Genomic DNA, 15,193 nt, shown 5'->3' with positions numbered 1-15,193 from the left:
CCATGTGCAGTGCAGATGAATCCATCAGTGAATAGAACAGATGGAGACCCTGGGCCTTCAAGGAGCTTACCTTCTGGGAGGAAACAGACATGTCAGAATCAAACTAGTAAGTGATGTCAAAGAGCACATGGTGACGCAAGAGCCAGAGCAGGGGGGTGGGCGGTGGTGGGACTAGAAGGCATGCGGCTATTCTCCTCTCTCAAGGCAGCCTCCTCTTTGGGTTTTTCCTCCCAGCAGCAGTCACCTTGTTCTCCCCTAGCTCCAGTCCTTTCGTCTAATTGTGCTGAGCTGTACTCCTGACTGGTGAGGGTGTGGTCAGCCCCACCCACGAGCATGGCTTGGGGCTGGTTGGCTGTGAGCTGCCTCCAGGGCCAGTCAGCCGCTGACCACACACCAGTCTAGCATTCTTTATTTCTTGGGGATTCTTTCTTTCAGCATCCTTCCCCCTTCGAAGTGGAGTTTTAAAAAGACAAAATGTTTGTTTTAATCCATCCTAATTAAATTACTGCACAATTGCGCTTATCTCACACACTAGCAAAGTAGCACTCAAAATTCTCCAATCGAGGCTTCAACAATACTTGGACCAAGAGCTTCCAGATGTTCAAGCTGGATTTAGAAAGGACAGAGTAACCATAGATCAAATTGGCAACATCTGTTGGATCATCGAAAAAGTAAGAGAGTTCCAGAGAAACATCTACTCTATTGACTATGCCAAAGCCTTTGACTGTGGATCACAACAAACTGTGGAAAATTCTTAAAGAAATACCAGAACACTTTACCTGCCTCATGAGAAATCTCTGTGCAGGTCAAGAAGCAACAGTTAGAACTGGACATGGAACCATGGACTGGTTCTAAATTGGGGAAGGAGTATATCAAGGCTGTATATTGTCACCCTGTTTGGTTAACTTTGCAGACTACATCATGTGAAATCCTGGACTGGATGAAGCACAAGCTGGAATTGAGATTACCAGGAGAAATATCAATAATCTCATATATATGCAGATGAACCACCCTTATGGCAGAACGTGAAAAGGAACTGAAGAGCCTCTTGATGAAAGTGAAAGAGGAGAGTGAAAAAGTTGGCTTAAAACTCAACATTCAAAAACAAAGATCATGTCATCCAGTCCTATCACTTCATGGCAAATAGATGGCGAAACAATGGAAACAGTGAGACACTTAATTTTGGGGGCTCCAAAATCACTGCAGATGATGACTGCAGCCATGAAATTAAAGGACGCTTGTTCCTTGTAAGAAAAGCTATGACCAAACTAGACAGCATATTAAAAAGCAGAGACATTATTTTGCCAACAAAGGTCCATCTAGTCAAGGCTACGGTTTTTCCAGTAATCATGTATGGATGTGAGAGTTGAACCATAAAGAAAGCTGAGCACCAAAGAATTGATGCTTTTGAACTGTGGTGTTGGAGAAGACTCTTGAGAATCCCTTGGACTGCAAGGAGATCCAACCAGTCAACCCTAAAGGAAATCAGTCCTGAATATTCATTGTAAGGCCTGATGCTGAAGCTGAAGCTCCAACACTGTGGCCACCTGATGCAAAGAACTTACTCACTGGAAAAAATCCTGATACTGGGGAAGATTGAAGGCAGGAGGAACAGGGGACGACAAAGGATGAGATGGTTGGATGGCATCACTGACTTGATGTACATGAGTTTGAGCAAGCTCTGGGAGTTGGTGATGGACAGGGAAGCCTGGCATGCTGCAGTACACAGGGTCGAAAAGAGTCAGGTGCAACTGAACTGAATTGAATTAAAGGTGTAAATCAGAAGTTTGCTTAATCAAAGAGCCACTGAGTCATTATTCCTAAAACTGAGCAAATGCATGCCCTCTTCTTAAGTTGAACTCTGAGAAGGCTGCTTCCCATCTCACCAAAACCTCCTCATGATGCATGATTTGCCTGTAAACAGCAGGTGCATGCATGGTAAGTCACTTCAGTCATGTCCAGCTCTGCAACACTATGAATAGGAGCCCAGTAGGCTCCTCTGTCCATGGGAGTCTCCAGGTAGCAATCCTGGAGTGGGTTGCCATTTCCTCCTCCAGGGGATCTTCCCGACTCACGGATCCAACTCAAGTCCCTTATGTCTCCTGCACTGGCAGGCGGTTTCTTTACCACTGGCACCACCTGGGATGCCCAAACAGTAGGTACAACCCCTAAAGTGGAAGGAGCTCGGGTTTTGGACTCACACAGATCTAGTGTTGTATCCTGAACCTTAGCCTTCCTGAGCCTCGGTTTACTCATAAGTAAAATGGGAATAAACTCCCACCTTACAGGGTTCTTGTGAGGACTGGAGAGAACTTGTGAGGAGTGCTAAGCAGGGGCAGGTATATAATGGTCCCTCTGTGATCTATGGGCTTCCCTGATAGCTCAGTTAGTAAAGAATCCACCTGCAATGCAGGAGACCCCAGTTCGATTACTGGGTCAGGAAGATCCCCTGGAGAAGGCATAGGCTACCCATTCCAGTATTCTTGGGCTTCCCTGGTGGCTCAGCTGATAAAGAATCCACCTGCAGTGCAGGAGACCTGGGTTCGATCCCTGGGTTGGGAAGATCCCCTGGAGAAGGGAAAGGCTACCTGCTCCAGTATTCTGGCCTGGAGAATTCCATGGACCCTATATATAGTCCATGGGGTCGCAAAGAGTCAGACACAACTGAGTGACTTTCACTTTTCTGTGATCTATGTGGTGAACTTCATCCCTGCCCCTTCCCTTTAGCCCCCGAGCCTAGCATCGGGTACTAAGGAAACACAAAGCCAGGAATTCTTAGAGATAGGATTCACCTAGTATAGCTCACCTGTCTGTTTTTTCCCACAAAACTGCAACAGTAGAAAATCTCTAACTCTGGGAAATTTTTCAATTAAAACATAAAAATATGTTCAATCCTATGTTCAGAACATGAAACTGAAATTAAGATGTATTTTTTCCCTGTCAGACTGATAATAATATCATGTTGATGAGTGTGTAGGAAAGGAACTATCATATGCCTTTCTGGGGACTATCAAGTTGAACAGATTATTTGAAGGTCAATTTGGCAGTACATATCAAACGTTAAGAAGTGGCTACTTCTCAGACCAAGGAATTCTATTTAAGGAATCTGCCTTACAGAAATACCAGCACGAATACCTAAAGGATGTTCACTGAGTCAATTTTTATAATAGCCGGACACTGGAAATGATGTTAATGTCCATCAGTTGTAGGTTGCTTAAACCCATGTGGTTCATCCAGATTATGGGACACTAACACTGTAGCCATTAAAAAGAATGGGTTGACTTAAGAGGTACAAACTATACAAAATAAATAAGCTACAGGGATATATTGTACAGCACAGGGAATATAGCCAATATTTTATAATAACTATAAATGAAGTCTGATCTATAACATTTTGAATTACTATGTTGTATACCTGAAACTAATACAATATTGTAAACCAACTGTACCTCAGTTTAAAAAAAAGATTGGGTGACCTCAGGGTGATGAAAATGTTTTCAAACTAGAGGTGGTGGTTGCATGACACTGTGAGTGTACTAAAGTCCACTGAATTATTCACTGAGCTGCTAAGTCACTTCAGTCGTGTCTGACTCTGTGCGACCCCATAGACGGCAGCCCACCAGGCTCCCCTGTCCCTGGGATTCTCCAGGCAAGAACACTGGAGTGGGTTGCCATTTCCTTCTCCAATGCATGAAAGTGGAAAGTGAAAGTGAAGTCGCTCAGTCGTGTCCGACTCTTAGCGACCCCATGGACTGCAGCCTACCAGGCTCCTCCATCCATGGGATTTTCCAGGCAAGAGTACTGGAGTGGGGTGCCATTGCCTTCTCCGAATTATTCACTGTAAAAGTGGTTAATTTCATATGATGTGCATTGTACCTCCATAAATTCTTTTTTTTTTTTTTAAGAATGAGTCTTATAACATGGAGAGACATGTTGAGTAAAAAGAGAAGACGTGTTTTCTATGAATGTTAGCAAATGCATAGAAAAGGTTCAGAAAGATCTCAAACAAACTTACAGCAGTTACTTCTAGAAACTGGACTTAGAAAAATGAGGGGATTTGTACTTAATTTTATGTACTTTTATATGAAAATTCAAAGTTAGCATACAATACTTTCAACCTGGTGGCGGCGAGGGGAAATTTGAAGTTGGTCAGGGACTGAAACCGTAACAAAGAAGGCGGTTGATGCTCTCAAGTGAAAGTGGAAAACGTCTTTCATTTTGAATCCTCCTTTTCGTGTTTTCCTCTCTTTCTGCTCTTCAGTTCCCGCCCCAGCTGGCATCAGAACTGCAAACTGAGATGAGAGAGTCTCTTGATGACTCACTTTGCTTGTTTTGACCTTTCCGTGCCTGTAGCTAATTGATTTTTAGTGCTGGAGGGATCTGGATCTGCGAGCATTAGTTTGGTCACTGTTTATTACAAGGGCTTGTTTTCAAGAGATCCCAAGGATTTGTGAGGTACTGTTAGTGAACTGTATTTGGAGCAAGTACTTTCTTGGCCAGCCCTGGGCTGGTCCAGTGATCGTGAGCTCATCCCTGAGCCCAGAAGCTCACAGACACCTGTGCCAGCCTGCAGAGCTGTGTTGCTGTTTGAAGCTTCCCGCTTCCAGGAAGTTGTGGTTGTACTCTGAAGCCCCTTGGCAGTCTCTTTTTAAATTTTTCATATTTACTCATTATTCTTGATTGATGAAAAATTGTAAACTATGGGTAAAAAAAATACCCATAATATAATCAGATTAAAACAATAGAATTTTGTGGCATTCCTTCTGTATCTTCACTCATGTGCACTTTTTCATAATTATAAAGTGTTCATGTACAGATTTGAATTCTGATTTTATTTTGACTTACAAAGAAGGGATTTTTAGCTGTTAAAACTATATCAAAAAAAAAAAACAAAACAAAACCACACAGAACTCTCAGAAGTGTCCTAATGGCTAGATAACATTCTATCAAGCAGATATGCGTGTGTGTGTGCAGGCTCTTTGTGACCCCAAGGACTGTAGCCCGCCAGGCTCCTCTGTCCATGGGGATTCTCCAGGCAAGAATTCTGGAGTGGGTTGCCAGTCCCTCCTCCAGAGGATCTTCCCAACCCAGGGATCATACCCAAGTCTTCTCCTCTGTCTCCTGCATTGACAGGCGGGTTCTCTACCATAGTGCCACCTGAGAAAGCAGACGAATTCTAATGTACTCAACAATGTTATGGATAGTTCTTTTAAAATATACTTTCTTAAATTTTATTGTTGAATCTCAAAATATTTGAAAGCTACCTTAGAAGGTTTCAGTGATGATGACTCATATTTAACATGCAAAATCAGTTCCTACCCACAGAAGTTTCTAGTTCAGAGTAGATGACTATAAGTATCATGAAGTGTGATCATCACTATATCAGAGATATGTCCAGATGGTTCTGGGAAAGGATGGGAGAACATTGGTACAGGCTCCCTAGAGGAGGTGTTTGCATTATACCTATCCCAAGGACAGTTAGGAGTTCGCCAGCAAGGCAAGGCAAGAAAAGCATTCCAGAAAAAAAAGACTGCTTGAAGGAAGCACAGCAAGTGGCAGAGCATTACATTTTAGGCACGTCCGGCAGATAACCGTGTAGAGCTGGAGAAGAGGGGGCTCATGGTTGAGTGGTAGGAGGTGATCCTAGATGTACAGACTGTGGTCAGATTACAGGAGGACTTCAGTGCCCAACTAAGGAGTTGGAACTTCACATCGAAGGCCATAGACATGTGGCCACAGCTGTGGCAGGGAACACTTGCTAAATAAGAATGTGACTTTTGAGCATAGCAACACCTCACTGCTTTGGCAACATTTCCAGTATGTGTGTTGAAATCTTCTAGGATGAAGGCTGAAGATGATACACTCAGCTTTCTTCTTGATTATTTGCATTTGTCAAGAGAAAGCACTGTGCTAGCTTGTCTCAGCTACATGGGAAGACTTTGGATGATTAGACCATCCCAAAGTCTACTAGAACCTCTTTGGAAAATCAGAAAAATAAGGCGAGAGTGGTGTCCTTTGCTGCCAAGATCGTAACCGACAGGGGAATGTGTCAGCCCCTTAGTCTTTGCGTGGCTCTCCCTGGCTTCAATCACACTGAGATCCAGGGGCTCAGATGGTGTTGGTAGAGCTTGCTGCTCCCTTCCCCCCACTGTGAACTCTCTCCTTCTTCCGTTCTGTGTGTCCCTTTATGCTCTCCTGTAGCATACACAGTCTTCTGTGTAACCAGCGTGAATTGCTGCAAGAAACTGCTGCTTAGGTTATCTCTTGAGCTTATGGTCCTGAAGAAACGATCGTCCGTTCTTTCTCCCATGGAGCACACAGCAAATTCCAGGGAATTAGGTCCCCTCTCTGAAGCAGGGTGGTGGGGTACTCTGATTGGTCAGGTCTGGGGGAGTCTGCCCAAATAAAGTGAGAGGGGTTACCCAAGGAGAGTGGGCTGTGTTCCCAGAAGGAGAAGAGTAGGCCTACTAGCCAGATGTTGGGTTGGTTTGTTTTTTGAAGAACATCCACTTCTGTTAACCTTTGTTCTTCTCGAGAGCGGAGGTGTCCACTGGAAGAAAACAGAGCCCATCCCTTGACTGAGAGCCGCCTGTGTGCACGCATTTGACCTGAAGTGCTCTTATGCTATGGTACACAGGGTTAGCCCAGTCTCGCAGAACGGATACTCCCAGCACGTCTCTGAAAGCGGCCCCTTGCCCAATTTTCCTTAGCACGTAGGCGAGAGACAATGCCCTACTTCCCACGAGCCTCGTGGCATTTTCCTCTCCTCCTTGCACATGTCTGATTTATGTTCTGTCAGTGACAGGAAGCCGCTCACATGATCCACCCAGTCCTGCTGCCGTGCCTGTGACGGTTTGTTTTTCTCATTGTTCAGCGGTCCATCAGCTTCCGCAGTGAGAGCCGTCCCGACCTCCTGGGCCCCCGACCCTGGTCCAGGAATGCTGCCCCCTCGAGCACAAAGCGGAGAGACAGCAAGCTGTGGAGTGAGACCTTCGACGTGTGCGTCAATCAAATGCTCACGTCCAAGGAAATCAAACGGCAGGAGGTAGGCTGGGGCCCCTGGAGTTGGGCGTGTGTTTGGAACAAGGTGCAGTATGGGTGAGAGCCAGGCCGCATCTATGCCCCTGTCTCCACATGAGTTCTTTACCGCGTCGTCAGAAGGAGGGTGGATGGGGATGTCAGACCTTGTAAGGAACTGAGAAGCCAGCATCCATCTGGTTGGGTATGGCCCTGACTTAAAAAAAAAAAAAAAACTGATGTGGGGATTTCCCTGGTTGTCCAGTGGCTAAGACTTGGTGCTCCTAATGCAGGGGGCCCAGGTTCCATCCCTGGTCAGAGAACTAGATCCCACATGCTGCAACTAAGACTGAGAGCAGTCAAATAAATAAGTAAATATTAGAGAGGAAAAAAAAAGAAAGTGATGTGAAAATCTGATTTATAAAGAAGATGAATCAGGAAGTATCTCTTTAGGATCCTAGCGTTCACAGAAATAATCACATTAATTATATCTTAATAGCACCTTCTGGAATATTTTTAAATATTCAGTTTATGAAACTTTGATCCAGTTTTATGGAAGACTTTAGTATGGAATGCAGTTAATTTCATTCCCTATAAATTTTATGCATCTGTAGCTCTAGATGGCTATGATAATATTACTTTATAGGGAACTTGTCATGTGCCAAGCTGTGCTAAACACTTCAAAGGTGTATCATCTAGGGAAATCCTTGGAATATCTTTTCTAGTAGAAAACGTGACATTGGCGAAAGGAGTATTTGAGAACTTTCTAGGTTTTTGACTCAGCAGTTCTTTTCTAGGACTTTATCTGCCAGGCATACTTGTACATAGATGAAACAAAGTATGTGTAAGGTTATTCATCACAGAAACATTTAAAACAGTGCCAGAAAGAACCCAAACATCTATTATCAAGGCCTGGTTCCATAATGAATGCCCATACCTTCTGTAACTATAGAAACACAAGAAGTGTTGGCTAAGTGGATAAAACAAGACACAAAGTAGGGTGTTATAGTATGGTACCATTTATGTAGAAGAAGGAAAAATGAGTGTGTGTATATGTGTGTGTTATTTGCGTGAAAGTCACTCAGTCATGTCCGACTCTTTGTGACCCCATGGACTATACAGTCCATGGTATTTTCAAGGCCAGAATAATGGAGTGGGTAGCCTTTCCCTTCTCCAGAGGATCTTCCCAACCCAGGGATCAAACCCAGGTCGCCTGCATTGCAGGTGGGTTCTTTACCAGCTGAGCCACAAGGGAAGCCCAAGAATACTGGAGTGGGTAGTCTATTCCTTCTCCAGGGGATCTTCCCAACCCAAGAATCAAACCAGGGTCTCCTGCACTGCAGGCGGACTCATTACCAACTGAGCTATAGGGAAGCCCTGTATTTGCTTATAGATGCATAAAATATTTCTGAAAAAACGTATAAGGAGCTGGTAACATTGTTGACTCCTGATAGAACTGAATGGCAGGAAGGAGGCGAGAGGGAAGTTTTCACCATGTGGCCATTCCTATGCTATGAATTTTGAACCATGTCGATGTATTATCTATTTTAAAAAATGAATAGGCAATTTAAAAATAATATATACACTAATAATATCATTTGCAGAAATATTAACAGTGGCAAAATTTTAACAGTGGTTAACAAGATGATATTGTGGATGATTTAAATTTTTCCTCTTTATATTTTTCTGTGTTTTCCAAAGTGTGAGTAGTGTACATATGTAACTTGGACTTTCTGATAGTAGTAAGGAAAGATGGGAGGACTGGTTCTGCAGATGAGGAGATGATTAAGGTACAGGGTCACCCACCTAGAAAGTTGCAGAGGTGGGATTTGAACCCAGGTCTGTCCTACTCCAAAGCCCGTGGTCTTCATGCTTTCCACCCACACAGATGCCTGCCCACCGTGTACCCCACTACAGCTTCTGTGGTCCTCCTCTCCTGGGGGCCACACTCAGCTCTGGTGAAACAGACATACAAGGAAATCTGAGGAAGGTCCAGTTTCCTCCTCCAGGGGATCTTCCCAACCCAGGGATCAAACCTGAGTCTCCTGCATTGGCAGGCGGCTTCTATACCACTGAGCCACCTGGGAAGCTCCCAGGGTCCAAGTAAAAATAGTTCATTATTGTGCCTACCCACGTCCTGGACTTGATAATGCTGTATAGTTATATAAGATGGCACCAGTGCAGGAGGCTGAGTCATGGCTATACAGATCCTCTCTGTATTATTTTTGTAACTCCTCGTGTGAGTCTATAATTATTTCAAAATAAAAGGTTAAACAAAATATAGAGTACCAGGAGGTCATGATGTGGAAACTTTATGGACCTTGAGAGGGGTCGCCATGCACCGGCCTCCAGCACAGCGTCCAGCCTTCACCTGTTGCCAGGGAGCACGTTCATCACCCCACTGTTCAATAGGCCCAGGGACGCAGGTGTTCTCCACGCCTGCTGCCTTCTTCCCTCTAATTCAAAACACACGCCGTAGTCCCTGAACTATCACCACAAACATGCAGTCCTTTAATAACATTAAGTTTGCCAACAGTTTAGACTCTTAGGTGAAAGTAAAAGACTGTTCTGTGCATCATAGCTCTTAGATTAAGATGGCTTAATAGAGCCAAATTAGAGATGATTCATTTACACACATTTTCACACAGCCAGCTCCTTTGGTTTTATTTATTGTACAGTGTGAAGGTGAGAAGTAATTTAGAATGAATTAACTTCACCAGACATTTAAAGTGATAAAATATTGGATTCTTCCTACAATGCAGCCTTAACACAAGTGGCTGATAGGAATAAAGCTCTCTGTTGAGATTCACCTTCTGTTGAATAGAAGGAAGACAAATTGTGATGGCCCAGTTAATAATAATTCCATATCCGTCACTGAGAACAGGCCCTGTATCATTTATTATGATTGCCATTCACAGCCACGACACAGACTCACAACCATGGCTCAAATTCTAATTATTTCACCTGAAATAACTCTGTCTTGTTCAGCTGCATCAAAATTCTGTAAGTGAAAGATGACTTGTTGGATTGGAAGCATAAATGGAAACTCTTTTTCCCACAAACAGATAAGCACATTACACAGAAGTTTTGCATAATTGTTTTTTTTGTAGGTTTTAGTCACTAGATACAATTGCTTTGGGTTAATTTAATATTTTAAGAATCCTGTAAAAATCCTGAAGAAATAAGTAGATTTGGGGCTTTGCACACTGGCACCAGCATCATTTGAATTTGGTCTCATAAATGAAAGTTCAGTAAATGTGTGTTATCTTTCCTTGCAGGCAATCTTTGAGCTTTCTCAAGGAGAAGAAGATTTAATAGAGGACTTGAAATTGGCAAAAAAGGTACATTCAAATCCAGTGGTCCTTTGAGTCACCTCCTGCTTATCTTCCTCTGAATAATTTCACAGTGCTAAGACTGTACTTTATGATCACTCTTTTTATGACTAAGACAGGTCATAAAAAATTGAGAGGAACCTACAAACCAAGTAGTAGGGAAAATGGCTCAAAGCAAGCAGGCTCTAGACCTGACACCTTTAGGGCTGGCACCCATGCATGTCTCTAACGCACGCCAAAGAAGACCTCATTTTAATCAGAAAGTGTTCATGAGGCCTGGCTTCACATGCATTTCATTGTCCTAGAAGTCTCACAGGCAGGACTCCCTCAGCCCTGGGAGAGAATATGCAGACGTCTGAAATTGGAATGGTGTCTTAGAGAGAAAGTCGTTTGAGTCCCGTAAGTGGGTAAAGTCATTCATGGAGGCAGATGAATACTGTCTTGTAAGTTAGGGTCTTTCATATGGAAAATCGTCTGTAATCACTTTGTGTGTGGGAAGGGAAAGGAAATTCATGCCTTGTAGTCTGTATAATCTTGACAGCCATCCTGCCTCAAAAACCTTTCCATTCCATTGTCCGCCGTGGAGGCTAAAATCCAGACTTCTTCCTGTGACTCTCTCAGCTGTCTCAAAAATTAACAGGGTTGGAAAGATGCTTCCCTTCTCCTAAGTGTCCCTGTGTGTGTGCATGTGCTCAGTTGCTCAGTCATGTCCCACTCTTTGCGACCCCACGGGCTGTAGCCCACCAGGCTCCTGTGTCCATGGGATTCTCCAGGCAGGAATACACATGTGGGTGCCGTTTGCTTCTGCAGGGGAACTTCCCGGCCTGGGAACCTAATTTTATGCTAATATCAAGTCCCATCCGTAGCATTCCTGAGAGATGGCCATCCGAGCTTTTGTTGGATACAGTCAACAAAAATTGAGTTTTGGGCAGGGCTGAAGGTGAAGAACGTGGGGAGGACAGAGGAGGCGTTTAACTCTAGGAGACCTCTTGCTGGTCATAAGTTCAGCTCCTCCTTCCTCCTCCAAGATCAACCTCCTTACCTTTTTCACTTGTACCCTTTGCTTTGCTGGCCCTGCCTTCCAGCAAACCCCTCTCTTTCATTTCAACCATCCATGTCCACCTGTCCTCCAGAAGCAAACTCAAATCTCAGTTCATTCAACAGTATTTACTACCTCTTTCTCTGTGCCAAGTACCTCATCTTTAAAATATCCCATAGCCAATCCACCTCTAATTCTCTGATCTACTAGAGCAGTTATCATCTGGTGAATTTTTGCTGCCATGTGACATCTCTCCTATTTTTAACCATAAACTTTTTTTTTTAACATTAATTTTTCCACACCTTTTTTTTTAAATCTTCCCAGTGAGCTTTATAAAACTTGAACGCAGGGACTGTGCAGTCTCAGTCTTTGCAGTGCCTTGGGTATAATTGTGTATACATGTATTATTCATGGTCAACCCAGTCAATCCTAAAGGAAATCAGTCCTGAATATTCATTGGAAGGACTGACACTGAACCTGAAACTCCAAAACTTTGGCCACCTGATGTGAAGAACCAATTCATGGAAAAGACCCTGATGCTGGGAAAGATTGAAGGCAGGAGGAGAGAGGGATGACAATGGACGAGATGGTCAGATGGCATCACCGACTCAATGGACATGAGTTTGAGCAACCTCCAGGAGTTGGTGATGGACAGAGAAGCCTGGCGTGCTGCAGTCCATGGGGTTGCAAAAAGTCAGACACAACTGAACAACTGAACTGAACTCTGGTTTACTTACCATTAATAAGAGATGATAAGATTAGCAGAGATTTTGCCCTCTCTGCTTCAGTTTCATAGTAAAGGATACCAAGCACCTTTTTCCCCCTTCACAGTTTAAATACAGACTGATTGAAAAATAACCTAGTGGTAACTAATTTTGTACACAGTGAGAATTTTTCAAGCTGCTGGACCTTCAGTAAGGTTAATTTTTAAAACATTATACAAATCAAATCTGCTCTATATTTAGAATTCTTGCCCTTTCTGAGACGTAAGATATACTAGGAGGAAAAAAAAAGCTTGAAAAAATCAGCTTTGGTTTATCAGCAACTGCAAAGGCTGAAGGCAATACCGGATTCTCATCTGCTCCAACCACACCCATCTGCTGTTTGTGCAGCATTATGGGAGAAGTCACTGGGGAAAGCCAAATACTCTGTTACTCCATAGGGCCTCTCAGAAGCCATTTACGTTAACAGCTTACTTTTTCTGATTGTAAATGCGTGCTTCTATCTCTTGCCCTTCTTGTGCAGGCCTATCACGACCCTATGCTGAAACTCTCCATAATGACAGAACAGGAGTTGAATCAAATTTTTGGAACACTGGACTCCCTGATTCCTCTCCATGAAGGTATAATTTTGTTCCCAGGATGAGTCGTGACTTGTAGCATTAACTGAGTTGTCTTATAACAAGTCACGGTTATGTAATAACGTGAGTAACCCAGACTTTCCCAGCCCTGTTCATATTTTGAGTGCCTAACAAAATAAGGACTCTTGTTTGTTTCTCACCAGACCTCCTTAGTCAGCTTCGAGATGTCCGCAAGCCCGATGGCTCGACTGAGCACGTCGGTCCCATCCTCGTGGGCTGGGTAAGAAAAGTTCTCTGGCTTTGATTGAAGATGATTTTCAGTAATGTCAATGGAGTTTCATTTTTAGCTGGACTTTTTTTATAGGCAAACTTTTGGTTTCACATCAGAAAAATTAAAATGGCAAGTTTCTAGTATAATTTATCATTATATTTATTAGCCTTTATCGCCTCAGAGCATAGAAACAGTTTTTTTTCTTATTGTAAATGAACTGCATTTAAAGATAACATGGCCTTTGTGCAATAAAAGAAGTAAAGGCACACATGAAATTGTTACTAGTTTCACATCAAATTAAGTAAAACTAATTAATATTCACATCACACCAAATATAGCTATTATCTCTTTCATTCTAGTGAAAATTTAAGGACAGCTTCCTGTCCATCACTAAAAATGCTTTATTGATGCTACCAAAAAAAAAAAAAATTTCCTTATGGTCAAATGTTATTTCATAAACAAGGTAATGACTAAATACTGTTAATGTTTAGCATATATCTGATCCTAAGTAACTTCTTACGAGAGCTGGGTGTTATGCTGATCTGTACCCTAATATAACCCATACCCTTTCATAATTGAAGAAATCAGTTGTGACTTTAGATGATGGTGTCTATAGATTTTTGGTTCTGGGGCTGAGTTAGTGTTTTACTAAGCGCTTACAGTGGTGGTTCAGTTGTAGTTTATTTTAGACAAGGTATGCACTTTCTGTTTTGCCACAGGCCCCACTGCTCCCTATTATGCATTTCTATTTCCCTCTGTAAGTCCTTGAGTGTTCCACCCCTGCCCCAGGTGTTTTTCATTTGTTATGAAGCAGATAATGAAAGCAGATTACTGTGAAGACTTCTTCCAGGCAGTATTAGGTCCCTCTGATCCACACAGTGTTCCAGAACAGGCAGGAAGCGCCACAGTAGCACTGCTAGAGTTATTCCACTATTTGGAGAGTGTGTGAAGATTATAAATCCTATTACCATGTGATTTCTGTTTATCCAGTTACACTTTATTTGTATTTTAACCTTCCTAAACCTTCCAGCAAGTAAGCTTTGTGGTTGATCTCTTTTCTTACCTTAATGCTTCTCCATTACTGCCTTGATCAAGAAACTTTGACGGTTTCATGACTTAGCTTTAGTCCAGGAGTCAGTTTTAGCACTGAGGCTGAAATATCCCAAGGGTATCTGAAAGTCAAGTAATGTTCTAAGATGAATAATTTAGAACATGTGCCTTAATATTTCAAGAGAGATCATTCATCTTATTTTTTTTTCTAACTTTCATTTTATTATGAGCCCTGGTAGATGTCTTAACTTCGTTAGCCCACAAAGAAATTTCTCTAAAAAGAGTCAGCCAGCTGGAGACAGAGGAGGTGTAATGAGATGAGAGAGTCTGCCTTACTGTTTCTTAAACTTCTTCAGTCTGTGGACTGCTTTGGTGGGAGAAGGAACAACTTCAGAATGGCATGATGACTCCTCTGTTTTTGATGAGACGGCAGTGTAGAACTATAAGGTTTCCTTAGACGTCATATACAAATTGTCTGTTCATGTGAGAAGCAAAAATGAACGCAATCTGCTTTGTTACTTTTCTTTTTCTGAAATAAATGCACTTTTGTTAGGAAATTGGTTTGATTTGAGGGTGGGTTTTGTAGTCCTTTTCTGTACTTACACCAGAGATGTTTGACCATGCCAGTCCATTGCTCTCTGGACACTTAGACATCAAATGGGAGCTTGCAGCTTGAAGAGCAGCCTGAAATTACACAACTGGCCCATTGTTACCAGATCTCATGGGAAATGGTCCTTATTTATCAGGCCTGATGAGCTGTTAAATGTTTTCCCTCTCTTCACTGCAGATGTGTCCGTGCGAGTGGGAATTGTAAACCAAGGGGTGCATCTGTTTGAGTTCTGGTCTTTTTAACAGAACAAAATAAACATCTTAGTAGACTTTGAATGAGAAAAGTCAAAGCCCATTCCACCCATGAAAAATTGATTTATTTCCCCCCAAAGGAAAAAAGTGGGCAAAAAAGCTCTTTTAAACAAGTAAACCGCCCAAGTGGGATTGCCCTGACCAGTCCTTTTGACCTTAGAATGAATCAATTGCTTTTACTTTAAAGACCTTAAAGAGAGTGGTGGGTTTTTTTCAGGGAACCACCTTCTTTACTGGACATCAGTAACCATGGGCTGGCCTGTTCTCATAAACCTCCCTTTCTCATAAAGAAACAACTTCCCAAATTACATCTTCATGCTAAC

At 42.7% G+C, this 15,193-nt stretch overlaps 1 protein-coding gene across 6 annotated transcripts in view; it reads left to right on the top strand.

Annotated features, from left to right (window-relative positions):
• ARHGEF3 (Rho guanine nucleotide exchange factor 3) overlaps nt 1-15,193 on the top strand; it is a 313,634-nt gene that overhangs the window by 281,819 nt on the left and 16,622 nt on the right. For all 6 annotated transcript variants that reach the window (XM_027523864.1, XM_027523863.1, XM_027523866.1 and 3 more), the window contains 4 exons: nt 6,875-7,045; nt 10,296-10,358; nt 12,634-12,730; nt 12,892-12,968. In XM_027523864.1, the coding sequence (XP_027379665.1) occupies nt 6,875-7,045; nt 10,296-10,358; nt 12,634-12,730; nt 12,892-12,968 (408 nt within the window). The remainder of the gene's footprint in view (nt 1-6,874; nt 7,046-10,295; nt 10,359-12,633; nt 12,731-12,891; nt 12,969-15,193) is intronic.

This window comes from Bos indicus x Bos taurus, chromosome 22, assembly GCF_003369695.1.
Source record: "Bos indicus x Bos taurus breed Angus x Brahman F1 hybrid chromosome 22, Bos_hybrid_MaternalHap_v2.0, whole genome shotgun sequence".
Lineage (NCBI taxonomy): Eukaryota > Metazoa > Chordata > Mammalia > Artiodactyla > Bovidae > Bos > Bos indicus x Bos taurus.
Note: the sequence above shows the minus strand (reverse complement) of the source record. Positions and strands in the feature narration are given on the sequence as shown.